The sequence below is a fragment of the Ictidomys tridecemlineatus genome, chromosome 10 (genome assembly GCF_052094955.1).
Source record: "Ictidomys tridecemlineatus isolate mIctTri1 chromosome 10, mIctTri1.hap1, whole genome shotgun sequence".
NCBI lineage: Eukaryota > Metazoa > Chordata > Mammalia > Rodentia > Sciuridae > Ictidomys > Ictidomys tridecemlineatus.
In genome coordinates, this window is record NC_135486.1 from 2,728,339 (window position 1) to 2,754,946 (window position 26,608).

Genomic DNA, 26,608 nt, shown 5'->3' on the forward strand with positions numbered 1-26,608 from the left:
CCTCACTTGGTCATCCAGACAAGACATCGATATTTGCCTAACAGTGAACTGCGCTTGGAGGAGAACAGCCCTGGGGTGGCCCCAGGCAGCAGGCAGGGCGGTGGGCTGGGGGGCCCAGGCTGAGGCGTTCGCAAGCCTCCACCAGGTGCGCCCTGTGGGCTGGGAGGCAGAGGTGGGCTCGCCACTCCTTCTGGGAGCCACCAAGGGAGGAGCCACGGGGAGGGGGCCCTGTACCTTCTGGAGCTCGTGGGTGTTCATTTTAGATCAATTCAGTTAACTTACTGACAAGTGGGGCACACCGTCCTATCAGAGAGGACCCACAAAGGAGGCCCGCCCTTCCAAAGCAGGCTCCCAGTCACACTGTGGGGACTCTAGGGAAGCAGGAGCTGTGAGGGCCGGGCGCCCCAGGGGTTCCTACTCCAGGCCAGCTGAGGCTGGGGCAGCTGGAGGCTGAAGGCCAGCTGGCGTGTGCCCGGGAGTGAGGTGAACAATGGAGTCCTCCGCGCACTCATTTATTCTTTCACTCTTTCAGCAAAAATGCACTAAGCGCAACCCTCTGTGGGGTGCTCCTCTGGGTGCTGGGCTCCCTGGCAGGGCTGGCATGGCGTCCTCGGGCAGTTCTGAGCAGGGCTGCCCACATGCAGTGCACGCCTGCCGGAGCTCCGGCCAGCTTCAGCCGCTGGAGGCTGTGGCCTGGACCAGGTCTGGGGGCAGACCCTGAACTAGGTGTGGCAGTGGGCAGGGGTCATTTTTCAGGGGAGTGGGTTGGCAGGTTGGTCACAGGTGGGATTCCTTCAGCCGGGCCAGCCAGGCCCCCAGAAGCAAGCATGGGGAAGAAGTGCTCCCACCACTGCCTGGGAGAAGGAGGCCAGGAAGCAGGAGGCTGCGTCCCGACCCTCCCTGCCCCCAGCTGCAGCGGCCCGTCACTGTCCAGCACGGTCAGGGGATTCGCGCCCTGAGCTCCTCTGGTCTTGGTGCCTGTAGTCGTCTTCCTCTTCCCTCCCTCTGGAAAGCTCTCTCAGTTGCTCTGGTGGCTCCTGGTAAGCCGCCCGGTTCCTGCAGGCCGTGATGACAGAGGGGAAGGTCCCTCACCTGGGCCCCGGGAAGCTGGGCTCCTGCAGACTACGGGAAGAGCACCCGCCACCCCACTGCCACTGCAAAGGGACCTGCATGGAGGGTCAGGCAGGGAGTGGGCAGGAAGGTGCCACAGACCTGACCTGCAGGCACTAGGGAGCAGCACAGGGACCCGCCCAGGCCTGGTCCCGGCCAAGCACAGACCACAGCAGCCAGCCCTGGGACTGTTGGGTGAGCTGCTACAAAACACGGGTGCCAACGTAGTAGGTTCCCCAGAGAGGGTGGACGTGTCTGTGAGGAGTGGGCTGCCCAGGCCCCCCACAGCTGTGCCCAACACTCACGGCCTCGTGTCCTCCTTGTCCACCTCCTTGTCATCCTTTTCCCGGAAGCAGCAGCAGTAAATGATGATGCCGATGATGATGAGGGCTGCCACCACGCCCCCAGCAATGCCCGCATACAGGGCCACGTTCATGGAGGCTGCAACAGGTCAGAGCAGCTCACTCCCCAGCCCCTGACGTGGCTCGTGCCAGGGGGCAGCGGGCAGTGCAGGGGGCTGGGGCAGGTCCCTCCCAGCCTCTGGGCCCGTGGCACTGTTGGCTTCTGGCCACACCCCTCAGAAGATATAGTCTACAGGACCGTGACCAGTCAGGCCAGGGACACTCCTCAGGTTAGAGAAGGGACAGATTGGTCCCTGGTTCTGTCCCTCAACACCCTGGGTCACCCAAGCTCTGAGACCTCGGGTGTTAGTCCCGCCAGCTCCTAGCTCATGCTAGAGCTAGACCTGGTGTCCCACCCTAAAAAGATGGACCCGGGCCATGGCAGCTGTCCCTGGGTACAGCCCCATGATCCCTGAGTGACCCTTGGGGCAGAGGACTGGGACTCTGCAGAAGCCCAGCTGCTGAAGACTCAGGCTCCACTTCCAAAGATCCAGTGGACTAGACTGGCCCCAGGTGAGGGCAGGCCTGGGACAGGAGGCATCTTGCCAGGTCCCCACGCTGCCCTGCCAGGGAGTGGCCCTATGGGAGTCGCAGTTCATCTCCCGGGCTCAGCTGAGTTGGGACCGCGGCCAGCCCCCCGGGGGCCCCTCGGCTCTCACGGGGTCGGACAGCCACGGTGATGTTGCAGAAGGCCGTCCCCACGTCGTTGCTGGAGGTGCAGACGTAGTAGCCCGACGTGTCTGTGGAGATGTTCTTCAGAAAGACGGTCTGGCCCGAGACTGAGGGGACAGCAGAGGGTGAGGCCGGGGCAGGCAGGGCCCGTGGACGGAGCCGCAGCAGCCGCTTGCTCTGGGCAGGGGAATCTCCACCTCCATGGCCGGAGCCCAAGCCACAGTGGCTCAGTGGCACGCGGCTTGTTAGCCCTGCGTCCTCGGCAGGCCCCGTGGCTCCCTTGGGCCTGATTCCCCACCATGGTCAGAGCTGGCCACGCCTGCCCCGCAGCTCGTGGGCGGGACGTGAGGTGCTGCTGGTGAACGTGGCCTGGTGTGGCCCGAGGGCTCCAGGGAAGCACAGGAGCGGGGCTCGGAGGGTGCTTCACGGCTGGAAGGCTGCCCACCACCCGAGACCTAGCTGGGAAGGCCAGGCTGCGCACAGGTGTCTGCCCCGAGGGGTGGGGGTGGGGTGTGGGGGTGTGTGGGGGTGAGGTGGGGGTGTGGGGTGTAGGGGTGTGGGTGTGGGGGTGTGTAGGGGTGTGAGGTGAGGGTGTGGGTGTGGGGTATGGGGGTATGGGTGTGGGGGTGTGGGTGTGGGGGTGTGTAGGGGTGTGGTGGTGTGGAGTGTAGGGGTGTGGGGGTGTGTAGGGGTATGGGTGTGGGGTGTGGGGTGTAGGGGTGTGTAGGGGTGTGGGGGTGTGTAGAGGTGTGAGGTGAGGGTGTGGGGTGTGGGTGTGGGGGGTATGGGTGTGGGGGTGTGGGGTATGGGGGTGTGGGGGGTATGGGTGTGGGTGTGGGGGTGAGGTGAGGGTGTAGGGTGTGGGGTATGGGGGTGTGGGGGTATGGGTGTGGGGTATGGGGGTGTGTAGGGGTGTGGGCGTGGGGGTGTGGGGTATGGGGGTGTGGGGGTATGGGTGTGGGTGTGGGGGTGAGGTGAGGGTGTGGGGTGTGGGGTATGAGGGTGTGGGGGTATGGGTGTGGGGTGTGGGGGTGTGTAGGGGTGTGGGCGTGGGGGTGTGGGGTATGGGGGTGGGGGGGTATGGGTGTGGGTGTGGGGGTGAGGTGAGGGTGTGGGGTGTGGGGTATGGGGGTGTGGGGGTATGGGTGTGGGGTATGGGGGTGTGTAGGGGTGTGGGCGTGGGGGTGTGGGGTATGGGGGTGTGGGGGTATGGGTGTGGGGGTGTGGGTGTGGGGGGTATGGGTGTGGGGGTGTGGGTGTGGGGGGTATGGGTGTGGGGGTGTGGGGTATGGGGGTGTGGGGGTGTGTAGGGGTGTGGGGGTGGGTGTAGGGTATGGGGGTGTGGGGGTGGGTGTAGGGTATGGGGGTGTGGGGGTGTGTAGGGGTATGGGTGTGGGGGTGTGGGGGTGTGTAGGGGTATGGGTGTGGGGTGTGGGGGTGTGTAGGGGTGTGGGGGTGGGTGTAGGGTGTAGGGGTGTGGGGGTGTGTAGGGGTGTGGGGGTGTGTAGGGGTGTGGGGTGTGGGGGTGTGTAGGGGTGTAGGGGTGTGGGGTATGGGGGTGTGTAGGGGTGTGGGCGTGGGTGTAGGGGTGTGGGGTATGGGGGTGTGGGAGTGTGTAGAGGTGTGAGGTGAGGGTGTGGGGGTGTGGGTGTGGGGGGTATGGGTGTGGGGGTGTGGGGTATGGGGGTGTGGGGGGTATGGGTGTGGGGGTGTGTAGGGGTGTGGGGGTGTGGGCATGTGGTGTTGGCTGGGGAGGAGGCAGGCTCTGGCTAGCTCTCTTACCCCCATGGCTCCCGGGGAGCCAGCCTCTCTGAGCCTCAGCTGGGAAGTGGAGGGCAGACACCACCCCGAGGGAGGGAGCAGCGGAGCCTCAGGGAGGAGCGGGAGACCCGGCCTCCTTGTTGACTGCAGAGCCAGCCTCCACACCTGCTGCCCCGGGTGGTCACATGCCCTCCTGGGCCCTCGTCCTGCCCTCGCTGTTCCAGAGCTGCCCCTAACCTTCAGCAACAAGTCCAGCTCCTCTCCTGGTGACAGGTCATAGGCCTGGCCTGGCCACCACCTGGCTTAATCCCCTGCCCCTTCCCCAGGGGGAAGCCCCGCCTGGCAGCCTCTGGCCTGTCCCCAGCAGCCTTTCCCGTCTGGAAGTGCCATGCAGTGCACAGAGCCCTCCACGTGCTCAGCCCTCCAACAGTCTTGTGCGGTGGGTGGAACTGGGCGCCCATCTCCAGGTCCTGGACACAAAAGTTCAGGTCTCGAACTCCCTGGAGAACAGCACAACTGTCCTTCAAAGTTCACACTAGGAAAGCCACGCATGCCCATTATGAGGATGTGCAAGGGACCCAAGGCTGTCCCTCCAGCTGGTTTAACCTGGAGTCTACAAGCTGACCGCAGCTAAGGACCACCAAAGAGGGCCCTTGTCCTTTGGCCTATTCTGTCCACAGAGGAGGAAACACAGAACAAAATCCCAAGAGCGAGAGGTTTCGTGTGTTCTGCAGGGTCGGAGGAAGCCTTGCAGGAGTGGGCGCCACCAGACCCCACACCTCACCACATGGCCTAGGGCTGCTTTCCTCCAATCTTTTCACAAACACAGTACTTTCTTCTAATTCCTCCCTGCACACTGGGGCCCTGACCCCTGGATTCTCTCAGAGGCTGCCCTTTCTGCCCTGGAATCCCACCTGCGTGTTCCAGAATAACACTTCTGGTCCTGGCAAGGGGGTCCATGAGCAAAGCAAGCTTAGGTGTCTCTGGGCAGGCGTTAATGCGCTCCCTAAGGCACAGCTCTCCGTGTCCCCAGGTGCTAGCCAGCCCTGGGAATCTCTGATAAGGGTTTATGGCACCAGTGGTCCCATTTCCTCAGTGCACTGGATCTCGTTAAGAGGGGAACACGCTGTGGGGAGGAACACGCTGTGGGAAGTGCTTGCAGACCCAAGGTAAGCTTAGACCTGAAGCTTGACAAGGTGACACTCCATCTAAGGCCAGGCGCACACAGCGCCCTGCAGACGGTACCTGGCGGGTGGGGCAGCGTGGGGCACAGCTGCTCTGCAGTGAGCCGGGCACAACCACTCTGTGGGTCTGCCTTTGTGAAGGAGCTGGGGCTCCAAGCTGCCTTGTAAACGGACAGATCAGTTCTGACATCCAGGGAAACTGCCGTTCCTGCTGCAGTGGTGACACCTTGTGGCTAAGGGTACACAAAGGGGACAGCCATTGCCTCCCACCTTCACTTGGTTGCTGCTGTGAGAAGTTCCCCTCCTGGAAGCCCTGGTCCCCCCAGACACCAATGCCGGGTTATCAAGGCCTGACTTTTCTGCCCATCCCCTGCCTCTGTGGCTTGTCCATGAGCTCCGGCTGCCACCGCTCACCCTGGGGGCTCAGGATCCTCCTGACCCACCCCTGCCCTTTACCACCTCCTTCCCTAAAGTATTCCAGCCTCCTTCCCTGATACTCCAATCCTCTTCCTTCCCGTAGGTGGAACTCAGCTGACCGGCATGGGCTACAAAGTGTGCTCAGAGGTCTCCCCTGGCTGAGCTCCTCCAGCCCTGCCCACAGCCTCCCAGGGAGGTGACCAGGCTCCTCCTGGTTTTGTTGTTTCTCAGATAAGGATAGCAAGGGCAGAGGGGCTGCAAGAGACTCGCAGCTACCAGAGGAGAAATCCTGGCTTCCTGGTTGCAGATCCCTGTTCCTTTCTCTGCTAGCTCGTTTCCACTGAGCGCCAAGTCAGAAGGGACCCATCTCTGATGTCGGACATTCTGTCTGCCAATGCAGGAGGTCGGAGGGGCCCTGCCAACATGGTGGGCTGCAGTGTTTTAAAAGGCAGAAGAGGTTTCGGACCGACACGCAGAGGAAGAAGATGGGGACAGGTTCCCGGCCGGTGGCAGGTGGGGTGGGAGAGCCTCTCCTCAGGACCTCCACATCTGGCACTGGTGGGGCCATTCACGGCCCTGCCTGTCCCCCAAGGTCCCCAGTCTGACCGAGGCAGGACAAAGCTGCTCCCTCCAACTCCTGCCTTGCTCTTAGACCCCCCAGGGATCACCTGAGAACTAAGCTTTGGCTCCTGGTCACAGAGAGGGAGAGGCAGAAGGGCTGGGACACCGTGCCCTGGGAGGCTCCCAGAAGGTGCTGAGGCCCACGGCAGAGGCCGGCCTCCCTGAGGGACCCTTCAGGCCCTGCCATCCCTGTCTTCAGGAGAGTGCGGCCCTGGGTGAGCGGCGGGCAGCTGGTGCGCTCATGCAGGACTTTCCACACGGGCCGGCGCCAGGCGAAGGCAGTATAATATTTGTAGAACTCTTTTTCCCTCCTAGCTTCTTCTGGACTTAAAGGTCAAATACCAGCTGCCCAGCACAGAGCTGGTCTCCTGGCAACAGTAGCAAACCTCCCGCCTCCTTCCTTGTGGCCCATGTGGTGAAACTGGGGGCAGGGCCATAAACGGGTGGTGACTTTGCAGAGGAGGGGTGGTGAGCCTGGGTGGACTGGGGTGGGATACAGATAGGAGGTGGGACGAGGACATTCCCCTCTTGGGTGGAGCCACAAGCTTAGGCTCAGGGCCTCAAATGGACACTTTAGGTCATAATTAAAATCCCACCAGTGCCTCTGCGCAGAGTGGCCATCAGTTTGTGCTTTCACAGGAGAAGAATAGGATGGGGAACGAGGAAACTGAGACAGCACTTATCACATGCTTCTGCTGAGTGCTTCTGCTAAGTGCTTCCCGTGAATCATTTTCATTTCTCACAAATACCTGCCAGGTAGGCCTTATGAGATACCAGTGCTTGAAGGGAAGGCCCCAGAGTCACAAGCGCCCAGTGGAGGAGCAGTCCTCCAGGGCATCTGACTGGTCAGCCCTGCCTCCCGGCCGCCCTCGCCTCCCCCGCTGTCCCTCACCTGGCGGGACGAGTGGCCGCTCCTGGTTCTGGGGGTTGTAGCTCTTCCAGCTGTACTGCGGGGCCGGGGAGCCCTCTGCTGACTGGCAGGTCAGCTGGATGTTGTTCCCAATCACGGTCTCTCCCTCAATGCCACAGTCGGGCTTGGAGGGTGGCACTGGGAAGGAGAAGGAGCACGTTGGATGGGGTGGGCCGCCACCTGCCTCCCCAACACACATCCACGCACAGACCACCGTGCTCGTTCCCAGGCCGAGGGATCTGCGCTCGGTGGTGAGATGGGACGCTGGGAGATCACTTCACTTCAAAGTATGGGCTCCCGCTGTCGCCCGCCGAGAGGCAGCACGGACGTGGCCAGCATGGTGTCCGGCAGGGGCACCCCGGCTCAGATCCTGTGCTCTCTACTTCAGAGTCACGGGATTTTGAAGGCAGCCCAATGTGGCCATCATAAAGATGGGGAACTGAGGCCCAGAGGGGACAGCTCTCAGGGGTGCTGGCCAGCTGGGATAGCCCCCAGTTCTCCCGACCGCAGACCCAGCGCCCACTGCATACCCCTCGCCACGTTGGGGAAATCCCACTCCCTCAGGTCCCCCACCTTCCTATCTGCAAAATCAGGGGCATCACACCTCTCCGTAGAGGGCCAGAGGCGATGCTTTTACATCTGTGAACTGCGTTACTGCCACTGCTTTTTAAATAACGCTGTAGACCTGCGGAAACAGGCAGTGGCCTGGACCTGGTGTTGGCCACCCCTCGGTCAAAGGCTCTCGAGAGCCCTTCAGCTCTGACCTCTCAGTGACGTTCTCTGGTTTTGCTTTGGCCCCTTCCCGCATTGTGCTCAGAAAACACATCACTGCCCTGGCTGGATGACAGGAGGGACCCTGGGCAGCCCCAGAGGTGTCCACTGAGACCAAAGGGACACAGGAGCAGGGATAAGAAAGGGGAGCCCCAGCAAAGAGGTTGCAAAACCACAGGTCACCAACAACCCACATCCTCAGCTCCCCACAGCCTCCCTGGGGCCTGGAGCCTTTCCCCCAGCGGCCTTCACAGGCCACGGTGTAGGGTGCGTCAGCAGGCCTGCCTTACTGGGCACTGTCATGCCGAAAGTGCTGGACACTGCACCAGGAAACCCCGGGGGTAAAGGACAAGCAGTCTCACTGCCTCCAGGCAGACAGCCAGGCCCCCTCACACATGGCTGGGACTCAAGGAGAGTGAGGATACAGGAGGCGGGTGGGCCAGAGGAGAGGCGGGGCTCCAGGCCAGGCGGACAGAAGGCTCTGTGTGCCCTGAGGGTGGGGGAGAGCACATTCACACGCCCCCCTGGGATGGCTCACTTGCCGTTGAACAATGCCACCACTTCTGCCATCCATGTGCACAGTCACTGAGCATTGATTGTCATCCCAATCTGGGCCCCACCCGGAAGTTACGGGGAACAGCTGTCCAGGACACACCTTCCTGCCGTGGCCAGCAGCTGCAGTGCTCTCTGAAAACAGGTGTGTTGCTAGGTGTGTCCAACATCCCTAGCCGCCAGGGAGCCAGCCAGGCGTGAGGAGGAGGGACAACACATCAGACGCACTTGGTCATGGCTGCTCCCAGGAGGACAGTCCCTAAACCTAAGGGGCAGAGGGATCCAATCCAGTCCTCCTATATGCCAGCCCAGTTCCCCAGGATTGCAGCAGCACGAACCCAGGGAGGGTGCCACCCGAAGACCATGAACCAGCTGCCTTCTTGCCCACTTTGGGGATGAGAGGTCCCTGGGGGACAAGAGGAAGTGACATTTCCAAGGAATCAGGACAGGCCTGCTGCTTCTCTCTTGAGCTCCAGGCGGGTGCAGAACAGGGCTCTCTGCTGCCCGACCTTTCCCTCTTGTTCCCAGGCAGCCTTCACCAGGAGGCCCGGCCCTCAGGCCACAGGGGAGCTGGCAGGGGCACCAACACCTGGAGGAGCCCCAGGCGGCCAGAGTCCCACCAAGTCCCACCAAGTGTGGGGCTGCACCTAGAGCCCTGCTAGGCCAGGGAGCTCCGTGAGCCGCGACAAAGGGGAAGGGCAGCAACCAAGGCCAACTGCATCTCCAGAGGATTACAGGAGGAGGAGGGGTGGGGTGGGGGTTATGATGACGATTCTGGAGCATTCAAAGGCCCGCGTGATGGGGAAAGCCTGGAAATCACATCCTGAACTTCTCAGGAGCCCAACTTGAGATGATGGCAAGAAGGCAGCAGCCAGCCCCAGGAGGTGAGCTTTCCACAGCGCCCTGGCCTCTGCAGGCCGCCCCTGCCCTCATTGGGCTCCCACCAGAGGCAGGGCGACCTCCGCTGTGTGCCAGTTCTGCCTCCCGGGCCATCTGGAGCATCCCTGGGAGGCGGGACGCCTCGCCCCCGCTGCAGACGCCAGGGGGCGCCAGAGGCCGCGCGGGCGCTGCGCACCTGCTCCAAGATCCAGGGACCCACAACAGGCCACCGGGCTGCGGAAGAAAACTTCCAAGAATTGTTCTAGCATGCAGGACAACGTGATCTCTTTCTTTTTAAAAGCAAAACATTGATTTCACTGAGTGATGTGTTTCAGATTGAACTTGGGTCTTCACCCTCCGGCTGGCTCTTGACACGAGTGAAAGGACCTGGAGCTGTTTAAACTAGCCCCAACATACATATGTCTCCGTGTGTGCGCACTGGGGTTATGTGACAGCGTTGTCCCTGTGGGGCAAATGGCAACCGCCTTGATGTGCACCCTAGGAAACGGCTGAATAATCCTAGTCCATGACTGGGTGGGTCTATCTGTGTTGATCAGGAGAAATGTGCATGAAGAATAAAGGGGAATCAAGTTGCTCCTGCTTTGGAGCCTGAGGGAGCAGGAGGACCTGCTTGCCTGGCCCCCCGGCCCACAGAGGAGGGTGGAGTGGTCTTTGCAGCACTAGCTTGTGTGGCTGTGCAGTCTGGCTCCCTGAAACGCTTTCAGTCAAGCATCCCCTTATGCAGTTAGAAATAAAACACTGCCAGGTGCTGAGAAGGGGAAAGAAACAGAAAAGTGACCTTTTAAACAGGAAAAGTTTTGACGAGTCGCTGCCTCCTGGGGCAGGGCTGTTCCTCACAGTGGCCTACATGGCGCCCACGAGGTTTTTCCAATACTCGCTTTGAGAAGTTGCTTTCTTCCTCTCTGTCTCATCTGAAAACCGAGGATCCTGAAGTAGAGGATCTTTTGGGCCCTTCCAAAACCATCCATTCCAATAAGTCACTTGTCTCAGAACGTCTTCAAAAGTAGCGGAGGGGCTGAGGCTGGGGCTCAGCGGCAGAGCGCTTGCCTAGCGTGTGCGAGGCCCTGGGTTCCGTCCCCAGCACCGCAGAAAACAAACAGAACCCAAAGGTAGCGGAGCCTGACAGTGGTGTCTGCCAGGCGGGCGTGGGAGGGTGGTGTGGGGTCTCCCTCTGGGAGCTGCCCTAGGACAGGGGGAGGCACTACCTCAGTCACCACGGGCCCTGAGAGTCCCATACTGAGGCACAACAGGACTGGGGGCTTCCCTTTTCCTTCTCTTTCATGAGTTTGTCATGGAAAGGGAGGCGTTGGTGTGGGGAGAAGAGCTCCGGGTGGGAGGGCCACTCCAGACCCTCCTTCTCGGACCTCTGGAACAGTCTGCCGTGTGTGGACTCAGGCCGTCCTCATTCCAAAGGGGGAGTAGCGGGCCCTGCCCTGGGACAGACTGGCAAGCCACTGCTGCCTGTCGTCTCACCTGGGGAACCTACCACGGTACCACCTACCAAGTACCTGACCACCAAGTACCTAGCCTCATCACTGGGCAACTTGCTTACCTTACCACGGGTAAGTAACCACCAAGTACCCTGCCACCAAATACCCTCCTTATCACCAAGTACCTGACCACCAAGTACCTAGCCTCATCACTGGGCAACTTCCTTACCTTACCACGGGTAAGTAACCACCAAGTACCTTGCCACCAAATACCCTCCTTATCACCAAGTACCTGGCCACCAGGTGCTTTTACTGGCCCCAGCCTCTTCCCACCACCCAGGAGAGAGACGCAGCACTCACCCAGGACCATCAGGCGGACGCGTGACTTGGAGGTGCCCACCATGTCGGACAGCAGCGAGACGGAGCACTCGTAGGTGCCGTTGTCCTCCATGGTCAGCTGGTCGATGGTGATGGAGGCGTCCGACTGCCCAACGTGGCTGGATATGTTGACGCGATTCTCATAAAGCTCGCCGAAGATGTAGCTTTGGGTCTTAAATGACCAGATGACCACTTTTTCCTGAGAGGAATAAGAAATGCCACCTGGTCCTCTCCCCCAAGGCCCTGACCTGGGCCTGTCCTTGGTGGCCCTGATTGGCTCCCCCGAGACCCAGAGGCCCAGACACGCAGCCCCTGGGACCAGAGCCAGCGCAGGTGCCCATTGGTGGAGCCTTCAGCTCCTGTCCCTCTGGGAGGTCTGGATTCGCCTTAAGTGGAAGGACTGGAACCTGGGAAAGGGCAGGGCAGTTCAGCCCCGGGCACTCGTGTGGCAGCCGGCTTTCTGGGATCCCTGGGGCCTCGCTGGCTGATCACCCGCCCCTTGTCCCCTCCCCTTCAGTCAGACGGCCCGTGCTGACGGAGCACCTGCCGCGTGCAACCACCCAGGGCTTCCAGCTCACTTTCTTTTCTGCTTTCTTTATTTCATTTTTATTTTTTTGATACTGAGGATTGAACCCAGGGGCACTCAACCCCTGAGCCACATCCCCAGCCCTTGTTATTTAGAGACAGGGTCTCACTGTGTGGCTTAGGGCCTTCCTAAGTGGCTGAGGCTGGCTTTGAACTCGGGACTCCTGCCTCACCACTGAGCTGCTGGGAGGACAGCGTGCAGCACAGGCCCAGCCCCCTGTACTTTCTTGACTCCTGGCTTTGGAAGTCATTTATGTGCTGATAACTTGATTGTTGGCCTAACAGCACATGGTGGAGCTGGTCCCGGACATTCCAGCCAGGCTGCTTGTCTTCTAACCCCAGTTCTGCCACTCACTGCTCGGGTGACCTTGAGCATGTGCTTGACCTCTCTGTGACCCCATTTCCTCTTGTGCCTGCCTCAGGGAGCTGCAGTGAAGGCACAGCAGGTAGCTCAGGCCAGGCAGCCAGGTGCAGGCGCAGGGTTTTGACGGCGGCCTCGGCCTTGCTGAGCCTCTGCTTGGCCCCTGGCACTCGGGGGTGGGTAACTCGGGGGCTCTTCCCCAAGAGTGATGGGCTGGCGGGCAGCCACACTTGGCAACCCCTAAGGCCAGCGCTGGGACTGCCCAAGACGGGCATCACTTCTAGGCGTGGAGCTCGGGGGCCTCCTAAGAGAGGGGCTAGGAATCCTGAAAAATAACAGAGAACTAGCCAGCGGAGGGCTGGGGCTGCTGTGCCGGGAGGAGCCAGTGGACGTCGGTGGTCAGTGTGAAGGAGCTGGAGGGAGGATGGCAGGGAGGGGGCGGGGGAGGCCAGGGGCCGCTGCTCCTTGGGCAGTGCCCGTCCCGCTTCGGCTGCGTCCCGGCAGTTGGTGTGTGTCAGCTCACACCCCACGCGGTGGATCTTAGGGTTCCAGCTGCATCCCCTGAGGCAGAGCGCACCCCGAGCTCAGGCCTCTTCCCAGGCCGCGTGGCTCAGGAAGCGGCAGAGCTGGGTTCCACCCGGGCACCTGGCTCTGGACCTGAGCCTGGAGCCCATGCTAAGCCAGCCCTGGGGGACGCCTGCGTGGGGCTGAAGAGCTTGCATCTTACCTGGAAGGCACTAGAGTCTCAGATTTTAGGAAGTGGGGTACAGAATGAATTGGAAGGGGAAAGGGGGTCCACCAAGAAAACAGTCCCACAACTCAGGTGGAGGGCGCTGACCAGGTCGGGGTGGTACACTCGGGTGGCAGGGTGGAGCGTGGAAGAGGCAGGCCCCAGGGTTGGAGAGGGTTGAGATCAGGGCGCGGCAGCCCTCCAGGGTCCGCGTCCTTTCCCAAAGAGGAAACGGGAGAAGGGGGTGCTGTCAGGAGAACGGCTGGTCCGTTTCCACAGGGGCTGCCTGGCGCGTCCCAGGATGACCCGGAAGAGCAGGCCAGCAGCAGCCGGGGCGGCGAGCACAGCTGGCTGAGGGCTTGGGGGCAGGGACAGGCAGGTGTTCTCCGACTCGCAGGCTAGATAAAGCCACCCAGTGAAGGAGTGCAGAAATGGCAAGCCTGGTGGTGTCACTCACAGGGACCAGGGGGCTTGGAGAGAGCCAGGGCGAGACCGCCCGGGTGCTGGGGGGCCTCTGGGTCCCAAAGGCTAATAGTGAAAACACGGGCGAGCTCAGTTGACTGTGGGGGTGAAAGCAGGCCACGGGGGCAGAGGAGCACGGGCAGACAGTGCCGCGGTGCGGGGGACCAGGGTGTGGAGCCGTGTAGATAGAACAGGGGTGAGGTGGGAACAGGTTTTCAATGGGGAGGGCCCCATCAAATGACCCGGCCTTAGAGTGAGGAGTGTGCTCAAAGAGAGGACTGACTCTACTGGAACCATCAGGTCATTCGAGACTGGCCAATGGAGAGATCTGAGGACAGGTGACTTCGAAAATGAAGCTGATGTACTCCAGCCGTCCTTCACCTGACACACCTGCTCCTGCCCGGCCCACCCCGCAGGTGCAGTTGATTCTGCGGATGGTATCAGAAGACCTTGTATCGTTGGCCTTCCGAGGGGTCACGGTCAGGTGATACCCATCCCCGTGATGCCCCGGCCTTTGGTGGAGCCTTACCGAATGAGTCCTGAGAAGCTTGTCCCACTGAACAAGTCCATCTCTGTCAGGGACAGAAGTGTGGTAGGTGCACGGAAGGGTGGCACTCTTTCCCCTGGCAGCCCGAAGAATTTCCTGCGGGGTTTCCACGGAGATGGCATTGACAGTCACCCAGACTGGAAAGAAAGCAGGAAAGCCATGCAAAGGTGATGACGTGGACGTCACCATGCACGGCATGGGACCTCTGCCAGAATGCCCAGCCCCCCTGTCCCGATAGCCACGGGAACGGCTGCCACAACAGCAATGGTGGCCAAGGACCTCCGCTGCCCTCCAGGGCAGGGAGGCCAGCGCCTGTGCCTGGTCCGTGCATCTCCACCCCGCAGCATCACAAAAAGGCCTGGTGCATCCGGTGGCCCAGCCTGGCTGCCCCCTCAGCCCCACCTCCTCCCATCTCCGCAGATTTTCTAAGCCTCATTTTCTCATCAGTAAAATAGGAGTCTTCGTTATGACTTCCCAGAGCTGTTGGGGAAATGAGAAAAGAGACCGTGCATCCATGTTTCCTGGTGCCTGGTCACAGGAGACCTCAACACACATTGCTGGCCTCCCATGGGACTTCTACTAACTGATGTGTGTGGTGAGAGTAAAGGGATGTGCCTTCCAATTCCATCTCTGCTGGTCAGGATCCAGCCAGCAGCCAGAGGGGGAACACAGGACCACACTGCCAGGGCTCTCCGCTCGTCACTCCCGCGCCAGCTTCACCATAGCTTGGCAGCTCAGCCCCCTGTAGGCATCTTGCAGTTCTCTCATGTATTCTCCCGGTTTCCTTGATAGTAGAGACTTGTTACCCCTGCCACAGGGTCAGGGACGTCAGGCCATGTGCTCTGCTTAGCAGCTGACCCAGCCACGGCAGCCAGCACCTGGCCAGCAGGCAGCACGGCCATCTGACAGGCAGCCCCAGAGGGCGGGACCACAGGATCCACCTCCTGTCCCAGAACTTCACCTGCCTTCTTCCGTCCCCCTTGAATAGTTAATATGTGCCTACGGTGGGGACGAGGCCCCTGCTCTGCCCACCACGTGGTCATCTCCCAGGGGCACAGTCTGTGGACATGAAATGGGCTCACACGTAGGATTGATTCCATGACCAAACTCCAAGGACGACTCTTGCTGGCAGGAGGGAAACCAAGAAGCAGCTGGGAACTGCGGGGCAGCAGCGTCCACCGCTGGTCTGGACCCCTCGGCTCTCGGGCTTCACACACGTGGCAGAGGTGTCACCTCCAGGACACGCAGGGCTGAGGCAGCGAGCCTCGCCTCCCCAGGCAGCCACCCTGTCCCCCCGCCCTCCCTCTTCTGACTCGGAAGCGCCCTTTGACCTTGTATCCCCTGGTCTGCGCCCCACCACCGCGCTTATCACACCCCCCTCCACGGCCACTGGGAAGTCGCGGCAGAGAGCTGAGTGCAGGGCTTCTGGGTCAGGGCCTCCGCAGGGCTCCAGACCCTTCTCTGTTCAAGGCACGACCTTGGGCAGTCGACTTAGCTCTCGTGCCACAGGGTCCTCACTTGGGGGTGGATGGAATGGGATTAAGTGACATGAAACGCAGACTTCCTTTAGGGGTTCCTAACTCAAAATTGGCGCTCAGCAAATGCGAGCTGCTACTCCACAGCACACACCTCTCCTTCCCGGCCGTGGGCTGCTGCCGCGGTGCCCCTGGGTAGGAGTTGATCCCAGAAGACAACCACCCACCGCCGTCCCAGGTGAGCTCTCAAAGGACTGGCGATTGCTGATGATTTAACCAGAGAACAGATCCGTCTTAGAGATCAGACAACAGTGAGTTAGATCCTTTTATGCTAATAGATTTGCGAGGGAAGACGGGAATGGAGGAGAAAGAGCTGGAAAAGGAAAAGGGCGGCAGGTAGACTGTAACCTGAGAAGGGTGTTAGAGGACTGGTCCCAGCCCTGGGGCTCACTCCCGCTCCCCTCTGCCGCAGACAGGCTTGAGAGCCTTGCGCCTAAGGCCACCTGGTTATCTGCCTGGTGGAACCTCAGCCCTCCCGGGCTCAGACACTGCCCTTGCTCCGAGGTCACGGTGACACATTCTCCAGACCCTCACCTGTTCCTTTCAGTCCTTCCCACAGGCCTCAGGACCACTGTCCCTCACTTTCTCTTCTGTGGGACATTTTGGTCCCCACTCGGATATGCCAAAGTCACCAGGAGGGACAGGTGATCCATGACTGGAAAACTGGGAAGGGGGGAGATTCCTTTCTAGAAGCTTCCAACTGCCCCCTTTCTGCTTCCTGGTAGGGGGATGGTGGGGGCACCTTCCCGCTGCCCAGAGCCGTCTCCCCGACCCCGTCTGGTGCTGCTCCACCTGCGCCCCTCCTGCTCAGAAGTCTCCTTCCTGCTCTGGGTCCCCTCTCTCCTTCCTTCCCAGGCTGAGCCAAGTTGGTAGGTGCTAATGACCATCGTGTCCCCCCAGGGCAGGCGGCCGGCCGAGCAGGGCCTGAGCTCCTCCTGCTGCAGGGCTTGGTGGGGGACTGGCCAGCAGCCTCCTCCAGGAGGCTCCTCACTCTCCCGCGGATCCTCCTCCTGTTCCTGGCTGTGTCGCTCCTCAGCCTCATTCACTTCTCTGTGCGCAATTTCCTCAACAGTAAGGTAGGAGACCACGCCTCTCACCCAGGGCTGCTGCAGGGCAGGGCTGCAGCTGGGTGGCAGAGCACCTGCCTGGCACCAGCCAGGACCAGGCCTGGGTTCCCTCCCAGCGCTGGGAAAGGAAAGATGGAGGGCACCGGGACTGAGCGGCTGTTTATCCCGGCCCAGCTCTGCTCTCCAGCTGTCACCCTGCAACTGTGCCTCACCCGGCTCAGCCCAGGCTGGGCATGCAGGGGGGGCTGCAGCAATGCCCTGGGCACATAGAGGGAGCTGCAGCAATGCCCTGGGCACACGGGGGGTGGGGGCTGCAGCAATGCCCTGGGCACACGGGGGGTGGGGCTGCAGCAATGCCCTGGGCACACGGGGGGTGGGGGCTGCAGCAATGCCCTGGGCACACGGTGGGGGGGGGCTGCAGCAAGGCCCTGGGCAGCCTAGGAAGGAGCCACGGGAACTAGGCTGAGGGAGTGCGGAGCTTGCCACCGGAAACGAAGATCCCAAGGACTCTTGGAAAATACCTCAATAAAGCAGAGGACCCAAGGAGCCCGAGAGGGGTCGTGGAGTGTGCCAGGTGCCCCAGACAGAACAAGAGTCACCTGGCCACCCGAGGAGGCAGGGAGTGGAGGTCCAGCTCGAGGCCTCCACGGTGGCTGGCAAATAATGAAGGTTTGTTAAGAAGATAGTAAACTGTCTCTTGAGATCAAGCAGAAAGGAGTACCTCGAAGGAGGATAATGAAACGCTCGCAGACTGCTGCTGAGGCCTCCACAGCGCATTAGGGGGCCCTGGGGAAGCGGCCAGCAGGGCCTCCATCAGGAAGATCCATTTGTTCAGAGAAACCACTTCCTCGGCTGGGGAGGAGTGGGGCCAGCGGCCCCAGGGAGACGCGGGCTCTGGCTGAGCAGAGCTCCCCAGGGAGAGCGGGCAGGTGTTCCGCATCCCAGGTGGGAAGTCCCCGGGCTCCCAGGCCGGCAGCGAGGGACAGTGAGAGGGTCAGGGACTGGCGGCTTGAACAAGCCCGCTGAGATGTGATCGACACGGATCCTTAGGATCCACAAATTAGATCGATTCAGTGAATTTCTTCCCAGGTCCTGGCTTTGGCCCCTGCCCAGAAAGCCCCCAGGACCGCCCGGCCCTCACTGCAGCCCACCCTTCTGAACTGCGTCAGGCCGCGCATCGCCCGTGGGTGTGACTCTCATGCCATGTGGGTCTGTGTGTACAGGTGGCATGTCCCTCTGTGCCAGCTCCGTGCCCCAGACTTCTCTTGGGCCCCCCAGTCATCCTTGGGTTGGGGACCGCGGCACCCTGGGTCTCTTCCTGGAGTACTTACTCCCCACACGCTCCTCACAGTACTCCTGTGGCCTCGACGCCAAGCAGGAGGTGAAGACAGGGACACCTGGGGGCCGCCTTGGTGTCAAGAAGCTCATGTGACCCAGAAGGTGACAAAGCTGAAACCAGGGACTGCGAAGGGCCTTGCAGGTCCTTAAGTCCCCAAACCAAGATGGAGAGCCTTGGGTGGCCCGAGGTTCCCGGAGAGCCGCTCCCAGCAAGGACAAGACTGGGAATGGGGAGGAGCCAGAGGAGCAGGCCTCACGGGGAGGACCAGCCTGGCCCTGGGAGGAGCGGCCCGTCCACCCCTCACGCCCCTCTCCAGGGAACTTGTGACGGTCCCAACCAGGAACGGCAGTCTGGGGCAGGGCTGTGCTCCCCAGGAGTTTCTGGCCCCTGAGTCCCCAGGGCGGGTCACCAGGCGGTGAGGAAAGGGGAGCGCCCAGGAAGAGGAGGGATCCAGGAGGGACCGTCCGTGCCCTGGGCAGAGAGGCCACTCCAGGGACTGGGCAAGGACCACGCCAGCCCAGCGAGCAGCAGGAAGGAGGCCCCAGGCCCCCCGCCGAGCGCTCCCAGCAGGGAGATGAGAGAGCCAGCAGACGTCCCCTCCACGCCCAATGTGCCCTCCACACACGGACTGTCCCCCACCGGGAACCCCCATACAGAAGAGGGCACCAGCTCCTGCTAGACACAGGTGCCAGCTGCGAGGGAGGGGCACAACAGGGCTCCTCCAGCCCACAGGGTCTGTCCCCTCTGCACCCCTCCCCCACCAAGCCCTGGGAAGGACGTGAGGTAGGTACGTGTCCCAAGACTGTGACCCCTGGAGAGGAGCAGAGGCAGCCTGGGGAGACAGGGAGGGGGACCAGCAGGAGGGAGGCAGGGAGGGCAAGCCACCCGTCTCCCAGCGGGTCGGAGGGAAGGTGCTTGTCCCTCAGCACCTAGCCAGCAACGAGCTGGGCGCCTGTGTCCAGGCTCCCTGCCAGACGAGGGAGGGTGGCTGCCCCAGTGGTGTCCAGCCCTCGGTGAGTCAGACAGTAATAAATAAGTAGTCACAGAGTAGAGGGAAGCCACCATGGTCACCAGTGTCACCCATCAAACAGAGAACAGAGCTGGGGCCTCGGCAGGAGGAAGGGCCGTCCAGCCGGGGTGGAGGAGGAACAGGAGGAGCGGAGAGGAGCTAGGAGGAGCAGAGGTCAAGGAGGAAAGGGTGTGTGTGTCCCGGAGGTGCCAACAGGCAGGGTGTGGGACGGCACCCAGGGCCTGGCCGGGCCTGAGCCCCATCCCCCTTCAGCCTCCAACCGTTCCCTCAGAGACACAGGTAAAATGGCAGACCTGCCCCACCCCGCTGCTTAGGGCAAGTCCTGCCCTTCAGCCAGGCCGCTGGCTGCCACCCCCAGACCCTCCTATGAAGGGACTCCAAGGTCACACCACGAGTCCACAGATGTGGGCTGGGTCCAAGCCTGAGTCATCGGCAACAACAGGAGAAGAAACGGAGGAAATGAACAGAGACGTGAGAGCGAACCTCGTCAGGCACAGTGGGCACCTGGGACCATGCCGAGAGACAGGGGCCGTGAGTGGCCAGGCCATTTCAAAGCTAGTCCCAAGACTCTTTGAGACTCTTACCCTCAAGAGGCAGGGGTGAGCCCCCCCTCTTGACCTGGGGTCTGAGGCTGACCCACAGGCTGTGTTCACAGGGTAGGGCGGTCCAGTTCTGGGCCTAGGCCTCCACGTCCTGCCTCTTGGGTAGTTGGCTCTTGGACTCCAGCCACAGCCCCGAGAAAGCCAGTTCCCTGTGGAGACCCCCCGGGGAACGGAGTCAGCTCCCGCTTGCCAGCCGCCCAGTGCCCATCTTGGAAGGGGATTTTCCGACCTCAGGGAAGTCACCTGGCTGAAACTGCCAAGCCCCATCCCAATTGTAGATTTGTGAGCAAAGTAAGTGATTTGCCTGGTTTTCAGCCACTACATTTGGGGTGGTTTTGTACATAGGAATAGAAAATGGTTTTAATTCTTTTTTCCCCCGAGCAATAGTGAACATAGCAGGTGACTCTTAGGTCTCTGCCCCCTGATCCTGGATGGGTTGGGTGATGCCTAAGGACCGAGGTCACTGGAAGGACCCGGTTAGGGAGCCGAGGCCATGAGTTTGTTTGTGAGTCTGAAGTGACTTGGGACTCCGGGTTGGGCTGTTGGACTCGTGGGACTCCAGCCCAGGAGGGAGGTGGCGCCTGAAGGCCGGCATCTTCGAGCCAGCTGCGCCGGGTGCCAAGCAGAGCCTGGGGCGGATGTGGACGCAGAGAAGCTGGAAGGGTCGGGTCTGAGCGCGAGGAGCTCTGACCCCATGGTAAGGCCAAGGAGACTGCAGAGGAGACGGGAAGGAGCAGAGCCCCTGGTGGAGGGGAGCGGGGGACGAACGCGGAGCACCGCAGGGAGGAGGAGGAGAGCAGCCTTGCAGGCCTGCCGCCCACCTCACCGCGAGCGGTGTGGCTGGGTCACCAGGAGCCCTGGGCTGCAGTCCCGGGGCCAAGGCACGGTGCGATCACACCCGCGTACAGGAACAGCTCCTTCCTGGAGCCTTGCCTCTCAGCCATGGTCCTGCCACAGCTGTGCCACCAGGAGCTTGTTAGAAAGGCAGACCCCAGAGCCTAGCCTGGGCCTGCTGCAGCAGCCTGCCCCGTAGCGAGGTCTCCAGGCCACCGTGCGCACAGCTGGGCTCCGGGAGGAGGCTCCAACGAGAGCCTGGGCAGACACTCGGGGAGGTGGTAGGACGAGGAAGACCGAGCTTAGAGAGCAACTGATCACTAACCCACTTCTCCTCAGGCTCCAGAGTGCAGCCCTGAACCCAGAGCACACACCAGAGCCACGTGGGCAACTCCTAGAACGTCGGAGAGAAGTCCCGACCTCCCTCTGGATCTGGATGCACAGGGTCGGGAGGCTGGCCTCTGTATTTTACTCCCCAGGTGATTCCGATGGGTGGCCAGAGTTAACAGCCACTCCCTAGACGGCCACTCCTGCCCACTTGAACACATGCCCCTGTTAGGCTGACCATCCCCACGTCCTCTGCCTCCGGGGCTACGACTGGACTAGCTGGGGACGGACTGGGACCATCAACCCTGAGTGCACCTCTGACCGACCGAGGGCCTCGTCTCTGAGTGCTGGCTTCTGCCTAGTGCCCAGGAGCCAGCAGCTGGTGCCCAGTCCCTGGGGAGCCAGGGATTGGAGTGGCCACAGGACACAGGGCCGTGGCGTGGATGGAGGGCAGGCTGCCTCTCTTGCCATGGCAGCTGCCGTTGACACCCCCTGACTCTGGCCCAAACACACTGGGCACAGGACACTCTAGCTCTGAGAAGAGCCCCGTGGACTGCCTAACCTGGGCCAGGCCACTGCGCAGAGCGCCCACACGTGGGTGACGCTGGGCTCAGACAGGCCTGAGGGAGCGCCCCAAGCCAGCCGGCCAAAGGTCGAGGGGCTTCAGCGTGGGCCTGGGGGCAGCACATTCAGGAGACCCGTCCTTCTGGGGACTGTGCCTCTCACAGAGGCCCAGGAAGGAGGCTGACCAGCCTCGGAGCGGCAGCAGCTTGGACTCCCTTCTCCGTGAAGACCCGCCGGGTGAGCACCGTGGGATCACGGAGGCTTTCTACGGGGAAGGAGGAGACAAGGCCTTCTCTTCCCGGGGTACACTTGGCAGTGAGGGATTCCTCCGCTTGTCTGTGTAAAGCAGGGCTTCCCTAAACCTTCCTAGTTAACTGGGGAAGACAAGGAAGTTTCCCGGAGTTGTCGGAAGGCGGTCGTGTGTGTGTGTGTGTGTGTGTGTGTGTGTGTGTGTGTGTGTGTGTGTGTGTGTGGAGGGGTCAGGTCTTCACAGTCTTCACGGGCCCTGGACAGAGCTGACCAGTGGCCTCCCGGAGCCTCCCCACGTGTTCCTTAAGCATCTCTCTCAGCCCCACCTCATCACATCAGAGCCTTGGCCTGGAGTCTGGTGGCCCCTGAGACCTGGAGCCTGGTGGCCCTGTGAGACCTGGAGTCTGGTGGCCCCCTGAGACTGGAGCCTGGTGGCCCTGTGAGACCTGGAGTCTGGTGGCCCCCTGAGACTGGAGTCTGGTGGCCCCTGAGACTGGAGCCTGGTGGCCCTGTGAGACCTGGAGTCTGGTGGCCCTGTGAGACCTGGAGCCTGGTGGCCCCTGAGACTGGAGCCTGGTGGCCCCTGAGACTGGAGTCTGGTGGCCCCCTGTGAGACTAGAGTCTGGTGGCCCCCTGAGACCTGGAGTCTGGTGTCCCCCTGAGACCTGGAGTCTGGTGGTCCATGAGACCTGGAGTCTTGTGGCCCTGTGAGACCTGGAGTCTGGTGGCCCCTGAGACTGGAGCCTGGTGGCCCCCTGAGACTGGAGCCTGGTGGCCCTGTGAGACCTGGAGTCTGGTGGCCCTGTGAGACCTGGAGTCTGGTGGCCCTGTGAGACCTGGAGTCTGGTGGCCCCTGAGACCTGGAGTCTTGTGGCCCTGTGAGACCTGGAGCCTGGTGGCCCTGTGAGACCTGGAGCCTGGTGGCCCTGTGAGACCTGGAGTCTGGTGGCCCTGTGAGACCTGGAGTCTGGTGGCCCTGTGAGACCTGGAGCCTGGTGGCCCTGTGAGACCTGGAGCCTGGTGGCCCTGTGAGACCTGGAGTCTGGTGGCCCTGTGAGACCTGGAGTCTGGTGGCCCTGTGAGACCTGGAGCCTGGTGGCCCTGTGAGACCTGGAGCCTGGTGGCCCTGTGAGACCTGGAGTCTGGTGGCCCTGTGAGACCTGGAGCCTGGTGGCCCTGTGAGACCTGGAGTCTGGTGGCCCTGTGAGACCTGGAGCCTGGTGGCCCTGTGAGACCTGGAGTCTGGTGGCCCTGTGAGACCTGGAGTCTGGTGGCCCTGTGAGACCTGGAGCCTGGTGGCCCCCTGAGACTGGAGCCTGGTGGCCCCGTGAGACCTGGAGTCTGGTGGCCCTGTGAGACCTGGAGCCTGGTGGCCCTGTGAGACCTGGAGTCTGGTGGCCCCCTGAGACTGGAGTCTGGTGTCCCCCTGAGACCTGGAGTCTGGTGTCCCCCTGAGACTGGAGCCTGGTGGCCCCATGAGACATTTCCCGGAGTGAAAGAGCCCCGACTTTGTGCACAGATTGGCGCCTTTTCCTAGCAGGTTGGGGAGGGTCAGGCACAGAGTGGCTTTCTGGGTGACAACATGGGGCTCATCCACAGTGACCTCCAACTCCATTTCTTGCAGGCGTGGGCCAGATCAGACCTGAGGTGAACAGTCACCAGAGCCTCATCCATTCCCTGTGTCTGCACTGGCCACACGAACGACAAAGCCTAGTGGTGAGGAGCACTGGCGGAGTGCACTGTTCCCACTCGTCACACGGCGCGTCCCAGTCGACAGCCAGCCTGAGGCAGGGCACAGGGCTGTACACCACCCTCTCCATTTCACAGGCAGCGACCCAGGTTCAGCCAGGTGAAGCGGTTTTGCCTCGCACCGTCAGCTCCTCGGCTGAGGAGGAGGGGCTGGGTGGGTCCCCAAGGCCTGGTGGCAGTGGGGTGCCGAGGTGGAGGGCAGGAGCACCCCTCCCACTCTGCTTGGAGTCAGCGGCTCCTGGCCACACAGAGCAGTCGGACCGACCCGAGTTGGCTTCTAAATATCCCCAGGGAGTCTGCGGGAGCCACCTCTACACGTGACACCTTCTGCTGCCCCGAGGTCCCTGAGCCAGGGCCTGTCTCACCAGCCATCAGCAGAGTCATTTGTGGGCACAGCCAGTGCAGGAAGGAAGAGGGGAGACAGGCCCAGGTCCTCGAGGGCCCAGCTTGAGCTCCGCCTCCTGCAGGAAGCCCTCCCCGTCCCCCTCCTGCCGGACCACCCCTGTGTACAAGGGGAAGTTTGTCCCCTTGGCCAGAGTGCCACTTCCCCCGCCCCTTCCCCTAGAGTAGGGCTGGGGAGGAGAGGGGCGGGCACATGTTTCTGGGCTGAGCTGCTGGGAGGATGGGGGGTGAGGGCAGATTGCACTTTATGAGGATGTGGGAGAACGTGCCCAGAACTGGTTCTGCTGGTGAGTCCCCAGGTCAGTACCTCCCCAGGCAGAGAGGAAATGCCCGCTCCCGGCAGTTCAGGGCCCTTCAGGTTCCCACCTGGGAGAGCAGGGGCCGGGCTTCTCCCCAGCCAGCACTACTTTTTCACACGCACGGCTGGCCACAGGACCACAGAGGTCTGGCCACCAGACCACAGAGGTGGGGACTTGCCTGGGGCAGGGTGCAGAACTCCCCAGGGACAGTTCTGGCCCAGGAGACAGAGAACGAGGCCCGGCTAGGAGAGGGTGGTCATTCTCTTTCCGCCCCCTCCCTGGAGCCTGGAAGCATCCTCCCGTCTGGTAGGATGAGCTGACCACCGGACTCCCGGGCCTAGGGCGCCCCCACAGTGATGTGCTCACTAGAGAGTCCACTGCGGAGGAAGGAGCCAGCCAGGCCGTCCTGGCTGAGCTCGTCTTTCCCCAGCACCAGCCGGCCCTCTGCTCAAAGGCCGCCAGGCTGGCTGGTGAGAGGTAGGGCAGGGAGGGAGCGGAGGCCCGTGGTGGCCCAGGTGGTCCTGGGCCAGCCTGTCTGCCCAAAGGAAGGCGCGGTACGGAAGCCTTCTGGGCTCACTTCCCAGGGCATGGGGGGTTCCTGGAATGGCTGCCACTTGTCCCCATGATCACCGGGTCCCGGGAGCCCAGGACAGTTCCTGAATTGCAGGGTGATGATTAAGCACACTGAACTGAAGTACCCCTAAAGTCTCCCACCTCTAGCGTCCTCCTCCGTCGGCTTCCTTCCTGGCAGCGGTGCCGAATGCCAAGCCCTCCTTCCAACTCGCGCCTGCTCTGTGGGACTCTTCCCCACGGCTTCACTGCTTAGCACTTGGTTTGGATATGACCACTGACCCATAAGCGTCGGATTTCCATCGGGGGTGTCCCCTTAGAGTTTTCCACGCCCAGAGCACTGGGAGCTGCAGAGCTTTGGACCCGGGGAAGGGCCCTCGAGTGGGTTAGGCACTGATCATGATGTTGGTTGAATAACGTCACCCCTCTGCCTCAGTTTCCCTCGGTGGTAGAGGTGGACACTCCTACCACTGTGCCTCTCTCTGGTTTTAAGGCAGCGGTTAAAATGCGAGGTTGTGAGTGTGTCTAGATTCACATCCTGGATTTTCCAGGACGACCCTGGTTTCAAAGACTCTGTCCCCGGTGGTCAGATCTTGTGTCTGACCTAGGATCTACTTTGGACATAGTAAAAGGTGGACTTACTCCAGCAATGGGCTGGGGTTTTACTTGCTCACATGCAGACGAGAACCACTCTGACCAGGCACTGGCCTGGAAATGCTACCCAAACACAGAACGCGTAGTTCTGCCCAGCGGAGCGCACGGTGCTGGGCTCTGGGAAAGCCTGTCCCTCAGCCCTCAGTTCCTGTCCCACCCGCCCCTGGGCACTGGTCAGGGCCACTCACCGGCACAGAGTGTCAACAGTGTGGGCCGCATCTTTCCCACCACGGTCTTGCTCCTGCTCTGCCCAGACCCCGCCGGGCCTTGGGAGCACCAAACGAGTCCGGCTGACCAGTTCAGGAACAGCAGCCTGGGCCTGGCCCAGCCCGAGGTCTCTGCTCTTCTCCCTCCTCCTGCCCACCTCTGCCCGGCCTGGCCCCATGCCACGCCCTCAGCTGGATGGGCAGGTGAGCTCACCTGTGGGTTGGGCCATGCGGTACCTCTGTACCCAAGGGACCCAGCATTCTGCCCTCCTCTCTTGGGAGCCAGTCACCTACCCTGCAGTGTCCCTGTCGAGCCGGTGTCCAAAGTCCTGGCCTTCACTAAGGTGGGGCCCCTTTTATAACTGACACAAAGCTGCTGCCTGGCAATAAAAGGGGGATGGTCTCGAGACAGGATTCTGATCTAGTGGAGAAGGGAAGTGCGTTGGCTGAAATACTTCAAGATCCAGTGTGACCGTCCCTGGGCTTCCCTCCTGTTCTAGTAGGCTTCCCAGCGGCCAGGACAGCCAGGAAGCAGACGGGGAGTCCCCTCCCTCAGCACAGAATCTAGTCTGGAAAGTAGCAGATACACAAGTCAACACAGAGGATGACCTTGGAGATGAGTGACCCCTGGGACTGCCCAGGTTTTTAACCCACAGGCATGCTGTCCTGGAAATCCCCTCGGTTACAAGCAAATTGAGATGCTGGTCACCTGCTAGGATGATGGTTGGGAACAGGGGCAACTGTGTAGGAGCAGCCACTGGCACAGGTTCTTCCACAGACATGTGATAAAATGTGCACAAACGATGGTGCATCACATCCTCTATTCTGTGGTGAGGTTGGCTTTTTTATTTTTCACTTAACAAAATACCTTAGAGTTTTCTGTATCAGTACCTGTAGCATCATCAACTTCTATTTAATGGGTCATAAAATTCTGCTGTATGAAATTTCCTTTTCTGAATCTGGGTAGTCCATTTCCCCCTAAATCTGTTATGTTGTTGATTTCTAGAAGCTCTTTGTGTATTAAGGAAAATGTCTTTTGGGAGTGATAAGTATTGCAGATTCTTTTGCCAATATTTGTTTGTATTATGAATTCAGAATCTCCTACAACATTATTTTATTAATCTTTTTATGACTAGTAGGCTTGATGGACACCCAAAATTTATTTGATTTATTAAAATTTACTTGGGGGGCTGAGATTGTGGCTCAGTGGCAGCGCACTTGCCTAGCATGTGTGAGGCACTGGGTTCGATTCTCAGCACCATATATAAATAAATAAATAATAAAAGTACATCAACAACTAAAAAATTTCAAAAATTCAAAAAATCATTTTAAAAAATAATAAAATAAAATTTACTTGGTCACCTTACTGAATTTTCTTATTGTAAGTAA

General features: G+C 61.0%; 1 protein-coding gene across 1 annotated transcript; it reads right to left on the bottom strand.

Moving 5' to 3' along the window:
• Positions 1-496: 496 nt before the first annotated feature.
• Gpa33 (glycoprotein A33) lies at positions 497-25,390 on the bottom strand. Its single transcript, XM_005319890.4, has 7 exons — positions 25,202-25,390; positions 13,775-13,929; positions 11,090-11,306; positions 7,059-7,214; positions 2,171-2,290; positions 1,416-1,551; positions 497-1,056 (listed from the first exon to the last, which is right to left on the bottom strand). Exons 1-7 carry the CDS (start codon positions 25,230-25,232, stop codon positions 924-926), a joined length of 948 nt encoding a protein of 315 aa, XP_005319947.3. The 5' UTR covers positions 25,233-25,390; the 3' UTR covers positions 497-923.
• Between the last annotated feature and the right edge of the window lie 1,218 nt (positions 25,391-26,608).